Source organism: Diabrotica undecimpunctata, chromosome 1, assembly GCF_040954645.1.
Source record: "Diabrotica undecimpunctata isolate CICGRU chromosome 1, icDiaUnde3, whole genome shotgun sequence".
Taxonomy (NCBI): domain Eukaryota; kingdom Metazoa; phylum Arthropoda; class Insecta; order Coleoptera; family Chrysomelidae; genus Diabrotica; species Diabrotica undecimpunctata.
Window position 1 is genome coordinate 122,974,971 of NC_092803.1, and position 12,577 is coordinate 122,987,547.

At 32.9% G+C, this 12,577-nt stretch overlaps 1 protein-coding gene across 2 annotated transcripts in view; it reads right to left on the reverse strand.

Annotated features, from left to right (window-relative positions):
• The window catches only part of LOC140431504 (uncharacterized), a 103,490-nt gene that overhangs the window by 80,718 nt on the left and 10,195 nt on the right, over positions 1–12,577 (reverse strand). For both annotated transcript variants that reach the window (XM_072519419.1, XM_072519421.1), the window contains exons 3-5: positions 10,871–11,695; positions 6,310–9,789; positions 1,314–3,182 (exon numbers count right to left, since the gene is read on the reverse strand). In XM_072519419.1, coding sequence (XP_072375520.1) covers positions 1,314–3,182; positions 6,310–9,789; positions 10,871–11,695 — 6,174 coding nt within the window. The remainder of the gene's footprint in view (positions 1–1,313; positions 3,183–6,309; positions 9,790–10,870; positions 11,696–12,577) is intronic.

Genomic DNA, 12,577 nt, shown 5'->3' on the forward strand with positions numbered 1-12,577 from the left:
GATTACTGAAACTGTAAAAAATGACACAGGATGACATAATTCTGATAACCCATCAAAAAACAAATTCATCATAATGTAGTACTAACACTTTAACTAACATTGAATACACTTCAGTTTCTTGAAAAGGAAAGTGCTTCAGTAAACTCCTTAGCTAGTGCAACTCATTTGGCCAATTTCTTGGTAACTTAGAAAAAACAATGTTACATATCCATAGTTAAATGTCAAAACCTAACAAGTCAAAAATTGGCCAAAGCTTTGGCAAAATCCCAGATTCATGAAAACTATGTTTTGAAATGTTTTCAATGTTACATATCGACGATTAAATGTCAAAAACTGATAAGTCAAAAATTGGCCATTTTTATATCTATGAGGAGTTGGGTTGAAAATATTGTTCCGAATGTTCTGGCAAATCCCTAGATTCATAAAAACTAAGCAGGTTTTTTTGTTTCAAAGTAATAATTAAATAAATACTAAGAAAGAAAAAATATGTACTAAGCATAGAAGTTCTTTTGCTTTCCTAAAAATTTGTAAATTTTGACTTTTGAGCTTTCGATATTTAACCATCAATACATCAAACAAAACGCAACGACAAAATCTAAGAAAACAGAATATAATTTTAGAAACAGAATGCACAAAGCCTCCCTCGAAAAACAACTGAAATCATGTGTGAACTAAAACCATGGAAATCGAAATTGCTGTTATTACTAAAATCAAGATAAAAAGCTGATCATGGAATAGAAAACTTGACACTTTGGCCGTTGTTTAAGTGGGGCTCCAAGAAAAATATAGGGTATCAAGACGTTTCAATTTTTATACGAAAAAATGTGAGAATAGATATAACATCACGAGAAGAAATAACTGAGAAAATTAAGAAATTGAATTGTATGCTATGTCGACGATACAGTGAGATTAGACAACGAAAGGTACAAGTTGCAGCACAGATAGGACCATTTTAAAAATATTTTCAAAAATACAGTGCCACCACATATTAACAAGGTGGGACAAACTTATACATTTTTTAATGGAACACCCTCTAGATTTTTACATTTTTGGACTCTTCTCGATATTCTCGTCTTTTCAATAAAGGTTTGGCAGTGTTATATGATGTAGTTTAAAACAAAATTACGTTTTTTCATTAATTTCGTAGCAAAATTCACCATGTAGAAATCATCTCATGGAGAAGAATTACTTTTTACGAAGTAATTTGTGATATGTGTAGCTAATTGGTGTGTAGTATGTTGTGTAAGTGATATTGGAAGTGTTTAGTACTCATTTTAAAAGCCAAAGTATACAATTAAACTAGACATATATACCTTTTACAGTTGTTGAATCTTCACTAACAAGGCTTTCTTGAGCTTCTGTAGAAACATTAGTATTATCTGGAGCACTATCTATTTCAGGTTCTTGGATAGCAGATACTTCTTTCGCAGAATCTTCAACACTATCAACTGGCGTTACCGCTTCTGCTGTTTTGACTACATCAGTAACGGATGTGACTACGTCAGATTCTTCGGTAGAATCTTCAAAAGTATCAACTGGTTTTTTTACTGCTTCTGATTCTGTGTCAGCAAAAGATGTTACTGCATTGGATTGTTGATCGGAAGTTGAAGATTCAGGATCCATTTCGAGTTGTTCAGAAGTAGATACCTCTTTCACATCTTGATCAATATTATTTGTTGTATCAATGTTGGAAGTTGTAATATTAGGTTCAATATCAGACGATTTAACAATAGATATATCAGAATTTGATGTTTCAACAACATCTTGTTCAATATTCGCGATTTCAGTTTGTCGATTGGAGTTTGATGATTCAATTTCAGTTGGTTCAGAACTGACTGCATTATCTTGTATTATTGGTTGTGTTTCCATTTCATTTACTTTTTCTGAGTCAACAACAGCTGTATTTTCTGCTTCAGATATGGATTCTTGTATCGTATTTGTATCAATAATTGGTTCCTGTACTGGTTCCATTTCTGTTACAAGCATGGAAATATCTTGATCTTGGGTTTCAATTACATCTCCCTGAATTAAACATTCCGATTCGATAGTGGGCGTCATGTAATCATCTACATATGAATTCGTAGAAGGATCAGTAATACTTTGTACAGCCATTGCCAACGCTTCCATTTCTCTCCTCTCTTTCTCACTTATATTACTTTCATCTTGTTTTGGAATATCAATGTTTTGCAAGCTCTGAACAGCTAATATAGTTTCCAAATTATCCGGAGTATCTACTAAAGCTGGTGCTACAGTTTGAATAATCATATCTTTATCATCATCTAACATTTGTTCCATTTGTGGCAGTGGTTCTAAAACTGCTCCAGTATCTGGTGAATGTATAACACATTCCTCAGGTGTAAGTGCCAATCTAGGCACAATTTCTTCCTCTGAGTCATCATCCTCAGATAGTTGTAAAGGTGCAAGTTCTAATTCTGCTAATGACTTTCTAGGTGCAATAGTGTTTGGTTTATTTTCAATTTTATTGTTCACTGTTTCTTTATTTTCATCTAAGTCTTTACCATATTTATTTTCATGCTGTTTTTCATGATCCTGACAAGAGTCAGTTGTAGATTCAGTAGGCGTATCCTCTGAGATTACTGGTATTAAATCTGTGCCTTCGGGTAAAATATGTGTTTGGAGAATATCGCAGTTTTCATTGGATTTTTTAATGGCTTTCACATTTATCATATCAATACCACAAGGTGGACTGTTACTGCCTACAGCTAAAACTTCTGTGGATTCTGTATTATCATCCAGTTCAGTATCGCTTTTACTTACTTGTTCAAAAGTAACAGTATCTATTGATTTTACAGATTTATTAATAATTGATTTATCGGAAACCTCTGTACTTTTGGGTAAAACATCTGTTATGTGATCAGAATTTTCATTTGATTCTACAATAGTTTCCTCATTTGGAGTGTTACCGCTTGTATTTAATATTTCTGCGGATTGTATATCATCAACAGGTTCAGAAATCGTTTTATTTACTAGTTCAGAACCGGCAGCATCTACTGCTTCTATATGTTTATCGCCAGTTGAATTATCTGAAGCTTCAATCGGTATAATTGCTTCTGATTCTGGAGAAATTTCTGATTTTGACTCCAAAACTGTAATTACCTTATCTTCCGTCACTTTTGGCTCTACTTCAGCTTCTGACATATTTTCGGAAACTGAATTGGCATCTAGAATAGAAAAAGCCAAAATTATACAATAAAAAGTGAAAATACTAGAACACAGACGTTTTATATTATACAGAATGAATCATGAGAAACTGTTTGTACTCCTTCCTCGTACAGAGTCCACTATGGGGAATGTCAAATACACATTAACAAGTTTCTGCTCCCATAATTTAACAATATACAGGGCGATTATTTGAATGATCACACAGGGTGTATTTGAATTTCCTTTCTTTGTGCCATTTTTATTAAAAAAAAAACAGAAAAATTAAATAAGAAGGCCATAAAATATTCAACTTAAACTGAATTATTTTAAAAAACTTAAAATTCCACATAAAAACTATTCATTTTTTTTACAGCTCATATGTGTAATTTCACATTAATTGAAACGGCACAGTAAAATTGCTACGCAATAATTACTATAATGATTTTATAATAACAACTACGCGTCAATTGAAGAAAGACAATATAATAAGTAAACTCGCGATAGTAAAATCCAGGTCACCTTGAAAATCACCGTTATTTCATTTTTAACGAGCTTTATCGTAAACAATAATAACACAAATACAAACTAATGCATGTTTCTGAGAATTGTTGTTGGCTTAGCGGTTTCCTTTGTAACAAAGAATTCCAATAATACCGATTTCGCGGAAAACTATACACTTCCCAAAATGAACGGTACCTGTAACTGCCGCTTGTTTTAAATGTCTCATTTGTGCTTCGACTTTCTGTTCAAACGCAACAAATAAACGTTTATTATTGCCACCATTAGTGTGTATTAGTGCCAATATTAGTGTTTATTATTGTTAATTTTTTGCCAAAAATGCCTTTGACAGTTGTTGAAACGGCACGCATTGTTGCGCTTGTGGAAGACGGTCATACTCAACGGCAAGTCGCAAGAACTGTTGGCGTAAGCCTTTCTACGGTTCAACGAGTGCTTCAACGCTTTCAGGAGACGGGTTTGCTAACCAGACGACCTGGCTCTGGACGAATAAGAACGACCACGGCACGAGATGACCGTTTCCTTATGTTTCAGGCTTTACGAAACCCGACCTCAACTGCGGTTATGCATCGAAATCGTCTACAGGAAGTACGAAATTGCAATGTTAGCGTTGCAACAGTGAGGAGAAGACTTCGTTCTTCTGGACTATCTTCTCGGGTAATGGCTACAGGACCGCCACTTCGCCGGGCGCATCAATAAAAACTATTCATTTTTTTTACAGCTCATATGTGTAATTTCACATTAATTGAAACGGCACAGTAAAATTGCTACGCAATAATTACTATAATGATTTTATAATAACAACTACGCGTCAATTGAAGAAAGACAATATAATAAGTAAACTCGCGATAGTAAAATCCAGGTCACCTTGAAAATCACCGTTATTTCATTTTTAACGAGCTTTATCGTAAACAATAATAACACAAATACAAACTAATGCATGTTTCTGAGAATTGTTGTTAGCTTAGAGATTTCCTTTGTAACAAAGAATTCCAATAATGCCGATTTCGCGGAAAACTATACACTTCCCAAAATGAACGGTACCTGTAACTGCCGCTTGTTTTAAATGTCTCATTTGTGCTTCGACTTTCTGTTCAAACGCAACAAACAAACGTTTATTATTGCCACCATTAGTGTGTATTAGTGCCAATATTAGTGTTTATTATTGTTAATTTTTTGCCAAAAATGCCTTTGACAGTTGTTGAAACGGCACGCATTGTTGCGCTTGTGGAAGACGGTCATACTCAACGGCAAGTCGCAAGAACTGTTGGCGTAAGCCTTTCTACGGTTCAACGAGTGCTTCAACGCTTTCAGGAGACGGGTTTGCTAACCAGACGACCTGGCTCTGGACGAATAAGAACGACCACGGCACGAGATGACCGTTTCCTTATGTTTCAGGCTTTACGAAACCCGACCTCAACTGCGGTTATGCATCGAAATCGTCTACAGGAAGTACGAAATTGCAATGTTAGCGTTGCAACAGTGAGGAGAAGACTTCGTTCTTCTGGACTATCTTCTCGGGTAATGGCTACAGGACCGCCACTTCGCCGGGCGCGTCGAGTTGCACGACTAGCTTTTGCTCGACAATACGTGCATTGGGGAATTAATGATTGGAGCAAAGTGTTATTCTCAAATGAATCCCGTTTCTGCCTAACTGGATCCGATGGACGTGTAAAAGTTTGGAGGAAAACCGGTGAACGATTTTCACAAGCTTGCATGGCTCCAAGAATGCCATTTGGTGGAGGCTCGGTCATGGCTTGGGGAGGTGTATCTTCCGACTTCCGCACAGAATTACCCTTCATCGAAAATGGGTCCTTAACTGCACGAAGGTACATTACGGAGATTCTGGAAGAACATGTTATGCCCACCATGACAGGGCTTGGAGAAGACGCCGTTTTTATACAAGACAACGCGCGACCCCACGTTGCCAGGATCAGTATGCAATACTTGGACGAGGTTGGAATTACGAGGTTACCCTGGCCAGATAGGGCCCCGGACCTGAATCCCATCGAACATCTCTGGGACGATTTGAAAAAACGTATTCAAACCCATACACCACCTCCTAACAACGCACAGGAGCTTAAGGATATGTTAGTGAGAGAGTGGAATAACATACCACAACATGTAATCCGGAGAAAAATTGAGAGTATGCCCCGTCGTCTGCAAGAGGTTATTAGAGCAAGGGGAGGCAATATTAGTCATTGAAATTTCACTGTTTTAGCACGTTCTGTATTTTTCATTTTTTTTTTTCGTATGTCTGTTTTATCAACAATTTGGTTTGTTTTCTGCTTTTTCAATAAAAACAATAAAAAACCGTTTTTTTTTTCTTTCAAAACAAACATTGATGACAAATAAAAAATACATTAGCCTAAAAAAAGGTTATTATTGCACCAGATGCAAAAATATTCAAAAAACTTGAAATTTTCAAGGTGACCCGGATTTTATGATCGCGAGTGTATATGAAATTTGTTCCTAATTTTGTTCATGTTTTTAAAAATTTTTAAATAAAATCCTTATTTTTAGCTCATATATTTTTTAATATTTTGCGGATATAAAATTTATCCAAATACTCCAAAAAAAATCATAAATAAAAAAAATAAGAAAAAATTAAGTGCAACAAAAATTTATTACCTGATTCTACTTCCATTTTTTCATCATCTTGATTAGCTTCGAGATCAGGTGCTTCCACATTCTTCCGAGATTCAACACATGCTGCAGAATCTTCTTGGGATACCTTAACTGGATCAAAAACTTCATCTGTTTGCATAGATATTTCTTGACCAGTTTCAACTGATTCAGTATCATCATTTGTTATTTCACTTGACTGTGATGAGTCTTGGATATTTTTAATTTTCTTGGATAGTTCTTTTTCAGTTCCAGATACAGAAGCAACAGCTTCGGTTGTATCTGCAATAACTTCATGTGGTTGAGAATCTTCTATAACACTTTCCACTTTTTCTGACACTTCTTTGGTTTTTGATAGTGAAATATCATCAGTTTCAGTTGAATCTTTAATTATCACACTTGATTGTGTTTTGTCCACATCTTCAATTTTTTCTGAGTTCGAAAGATCATTAGTTTGTAATTTAGAATCATCTTTATCAGCTTCAGTCGCATCTTTAATTAATGCAGTTGGTAGTGAGTCTTCGTTGACTGCATCATTTTTGTCTGATAATTCATCAGTTTGGGATTTAGAATCTTTATCAGCTTCAGCCACATCTTTAATCACTTCATTTGATTGTGACTCTTCAAGATCCTCTATTTTTTCTGTTAAGTCTCCTTCATTTTCAGATCTGGAAATATCTGTATCAGTTTCAGTCGCATCTTGAATGAATGCACTTGATGGTAAGTCTTCTATGACGTTTTTAATTTTTTCTGGTAATTCTTCAGTTTGTGATATGGAAATACCTTTATTAACTTCAGGTGTATCTTTAATCACCTCACTTGATTGTGACTCTTGAACATCTTCTATCTTTTCTGATAATTCTTCTTCAGTTTGTAATCTAGAAACATCCTTCTTAGATTCCAATGAATCTTTAATTACTCCACTTGATTGTATTTGTTCTACATCATCGCTAATGTTTTCTGTTAATGCTTTTTCTGACTGTATTGGAAAAACACTATCTCCTTCAGGATTTTCCGTACATACTTCACTTGTTTGTGATATTTCTACATCTTCATTTTTTTCTAATAAGTCTTGATGTGTTGATGATCTTGAAACATCTATATGACCCTTAATATCATCTTTTACTTCACTTGCTTGTGCCTCAACATTATCTGATAATTTTTGTTCAGTTTGCGGTTCTGAAACAACTACATCATCAGTTTCAATTTGTTCTGATTCTTCTGTAGACACTTTTACTAACTCACAATCCATTTGATCAGTATTAATAGGTGCTGCTTCCTCTAAATCCGTGATTTCGAGTTCTTCAGTTTCAACTGGTTCTACTTCTTTTTCATCAATATGTTCTATCACCTTAGAAGTTTCTTGCTCAAGTTCTGAATCATCTTCATTAGTTTTACTAATGTTTTGCATATCTTTGTCAACATTAACAGGTTCAGAATATTGATCAGTTCCAATGTTGAGTTCAGAATGTTCCTGGGTTTTTTCTAATTTTGTTTCTTCCACCTCAGTAACCTGCTCATTCTTTTCTGTATCAGTATTAATAGGATCTGTCATCTCTACGTCACTTTGTACTTGTTCTTTCTGTGGAATATCAAGCTTAATATATGTATCTTTTATAGATGTTTTACACTCATCTTTTTCCACAGCATCAGCTTTCATATCTTCTGTCACTTCATCATCTTTAATCTCTTGTAATTCCACCAAAACCTCTTTTGGTTCTATTAAATCAGTTCTAACCTCTGCTTTCTCTTCTATGTTAGATTCAACTTGTTTTGTATTTGCTACAGCCTCACTTACATCTTTTATATCAGATTTAATATCTTCTTTAATGTTTTCTGTTTCTTTAGAATTTTCTTCTGCCTCTTTTTTCTCTTCTACATCAGCCTGACTGTGTACCTGTTCCATTACAATGTCATCTGTCCCTTCTTCAGTATTTTTTTTCTCTTCTGTCTCATTCACATCAACTTCCGTTTCCGTAATAATTTCTTCAGTACTGTTTATATCAATTTTAACTTCTTCTACATTAGCATTAATGTGTTCTGACTCTATTGCATGACTGTTGGCATCTATATCTTTAACAGTTCTCACAGATTCTGTATCTTCTGTACTGGTATTAATCTGTTCTACTTCTTCTGAACCCGTTTTAACACTTTCTGCCTCTTGTACAAGCATGTTAATTGTATTTTGGTCTGTACCCTCAATATCAGAAATTTCTTGAACTGCTTCATGTGATTGGATCTCTATTAAATCATCAACTTTTTCATTTGTTGTAGACTTTGTTTTTTCCTCCCCAGGTGTAAGCGATTCAGAATCAGATTCTTTTGCAGTTTGGGGCGGCTCCAATTTCTTGAAATCATGAACGACTACAGAAACTTCTACATTGCTATTACCTTGTTCATTGATGTTTGTTTCAACCAATTCCAAATCTTTTTGGACATTTATAATTTGCTCTACAGCTTCAGTTTTAGGTATTTCAGAATCAGTTTCATCAGGATTATTTGACCCTAAATCGCCTTCATCTAATTGTGTTGCTTTTATATGCTTCTGGTCTGTTTCTATCGACTCATCAGTTTCCATTGGTTCTGTATCTTTTTCTATGATTTCCCTAACAGATTCTATTTCACTTAAAGTTTTTTCAGCAGGTTCAACATCCATCGGTTCCATCTCCCCAATTTTATTTTTTGATTCTGATGAATTCTCAACTGATTTTATTGCAGACCCTTCTGATTCATCTATCTTAATGTCTGACGAATCTTTGTTCTCATCTCTAGAATTATCACATTTATTGAACATTTCAATTGAAATTACTGTATTTTCTAATTTAGCATTGTTGGTTTCCTGTTTCTCCATAAATTCGGTGTCCTCAGTTGTTTCTCTTTGAAAATCAGTTTTCACAACATCTTGTTTACTACAAACTGTATTTGACTTTTCAATATTTATATGTTCAACCACATCACTTGACATGTGAACATTAACTTCGACTTCTTTAATTCCATGGCTTTCTTTAACTGATTCTAGTATATCTGAATTCGATTTTTCATTAGGTTTCTCTGTTTCACCAGCTGATTCAATATTTTCTACAATATGACTAGTTACATCAGTTTCTTTGGCAACAATCACTTCTGGAGTTGCTTTATCTTCAACATCAGGTTCAATATTTTCTTGAGTTAATTCAGGTATTAGTGCATCTAAATGATTTACATTTATGGGTTCTTTGGAAATGATAATGTCATCTGTTACTGAATTTTCAGGATTAGAAGATAAGTCTTCTTTAGATATTTCCAAGGTATCACTCTTATCCAGTTTAGAAATATCTTCAGAGATTTTTGGATTTGCACTTGAACCTACTGCTTCTAGATTGGATGATTCATCCTCAATATTCTGAGGCTTGCTTTCTTCTTGTTGGACACAAACTTCACTGGATGATATTTCCATTTGTAATTCAACATTTTTTGTTTCTTCAATAGTAGTAGCCTTGTGAGATTCTACAAAATAAAATACTACATAAGAATTACATAAGCCAAACAAATCTAGAATTTAAGAAATCAAATCACAGGTGTGCCAAACAGTACGTGGGTGATGTATAAGTACCAACCTCATAATTTAAGTACGAAACAGATTTTTAAATATGGGAAAAGTTTAAAATTTGTGTTTGTTTTTATAAGTATAGCTTTCTTATCGCGGACTACGGACAGATCGCGCGACCACACACTGCGCGATCACACACTACTTGGAGTAGTAAACGCAGCCACAGTCCCATGCGTGTTTCTTAAAATAAAAGAAATAAAATAAATAGAATAAATGGAAAAAATGGAATAGAATAAATGGAATAAATAAAATAAATAAAAAAAATAAAATAAATAAAATAAATAAAATGAATAAAATAAATAAAATAAGTAAAATAAATAAAATAAATAAAATAAATAAAATAAATAAAATAAATAAAATAAATAAAATAAATAAAATAAATAAACTAAATAAAATAAATAAAATAAATAAAATATATAAAATAATAAATAAAATAAATAAAAAAATTAAATAAATGAAATGGGGTGAGGGAATAGTCAATTAATATTTTGAGAACGATTTTCGAAGTGGAAATTGAAACATGAATAAACTTATTTTAAACTTTTATTGTGGCTTAAGTCAATTCATGTATTACGAATCAAAGGCAAACATAGTTGGAAACGTTTTTTATGTGCATGGAACCATTTTTATTGACTATCTACAATACAGGGTATTGAAGTTATTGTACAGAAGATTATATAAGGATAGTTGTAGATAAAATTGTTGTTAGTTAAAATACAGACATTTTACTTGTAACCATTTTTAAATTCTTAAAGGCATTCCAGTTGACCAAATATATTGAATTTTGTCTCGACTTAAAAGAACTTTCTGATTAGTAACACCAGTAAAATAAATATGTACTTCAGAAGATAAACAGCATTATATCAGAGGTTATTTCTTCCAAAAATTTTGTTTTATTCTTCCTATGATTGATAAATAGTAACTAATGAATAAAAAATTTTTAAATTTATAAAATAATAATAATGTAGCTCTACATACCGCTAATCTCCGAAGGAACTGCTTCTGCTTCACAAGATGTTACCTCTAACCCCTTTAATTCATTGACACACATATCTTCGCTTATTTTAACTTTTGAGCTAGTACTTTCTGTATCTTTATTAACTTGATCTATGCTAGTCACCTTACTAACCTCCTCAAGCTTTTCTATATTTTCTGTAATAAGTAAATCAACTGTTCCATCTGTTTGATCAGTAGCCTCAACTTGAATACTTTCAGCTTCTCTGTTCTCTTCAGTATCCAGCTTTAATAGAGATGTCCCTGCTTTATCTCCACTTGATGTTATGTCATCTAATACATTCTGAGAATTAGCTATTACGTTCGCAGGTTCCTCAACATTAACCGATGGAGTTGAACTTACTGACGACTCCAATGACATTGCCTCATTAAGATCTACAAGTTCCCAACTGCTTGTACTATCATCATTCGTTAATTCATTTATTTTATTACTTTTTTCATCATTAATTTTGTCCTTATTTACTTCAATAGTAATTATTGAATTATCTACTGCAGAAATATTTTCATTATTAATTGATTGTTCTTCTGAAACAAATGGTTCGCTTTCATTACTATCTTTACTGTCAACAGTAGGATCAACAATCTCATTCATATTATCACAAAGGTTTTCTTCAATCTCTTTTTCATTGTTTGCAGAAGTAGGAGGTTGTAAAATAATTTCTGTTGCTTTATTCTCAATTTCAGATTGATTACACCCTTCTTCATTATTTATAACTTCATTTTCAGTAATATCCTTACTAGAAATACCCAGGGATGAATTACTTTTAATGTTTTCATTATTTTTAATGTCTGGAACAAAATATTAATTTTATTGATACACAATACAAAAAAAATTCCACTATTGAAATTTACTAAAAATGTTTCATACCAATTTGGATCAGCACTATATTATAAAGAGTGTTCATTCAATTAACTTGTAGGCAAAGGGACCATAATGTGATCTTCAAATTTTGTCAACGAAACAGGAAAAATAGTTTGTTTGGATTATTGAGAACATTGAAAGATTGTGAAATTACCACAAAGATTGTTGGTATGTAATAATATCTCCTATCTGCTGTAACATGAGTTTTGTAGGAGACATGAAAAACCTTTTTTATAATCACCTCCTGTTTTCATATGATGTTTTTTTTTACTTCATTTGTAGTAAATTCATGTAAAAATATATCCAGAAAAAATAAACTGAAAGTTTTGAAATTAATTTATTGTAGTTAGGAGGTATTGTCAGCACATTTTCTATAGATAGTGAGATATTGCATGGATATTTTGGTTCAATGCTGATGAATAAGACATTGGCTGAAAGAATTTGTTTAATTGAAATTGGAAAGTATATTAGACAAATAATAAAAAAACATTTTTCAATACAAATGCAAAAAAATGACATAAGAGACTTAATTGTCCTCATAAGAAAGTCAGTCATTTCTCCTTTGTTAATTTCAACTTTTCACTATACACATTTGGATAATCTTGGCCATTGTCTTTAATCTACAAGGTGGATTGATCCAAGGATTATCTGTATTAAGCTTCACCTGAATGATTCCCTCAGAACTATAATTCATGACTTTTATATCTGTCACTTGAGGATCTGCCATTGATCTAACAGGTCTTATGGATTTGTAGTGCTTATGATACTACAAAGAATAATTATCAGTAGTAATATCCCTAGGACATTGA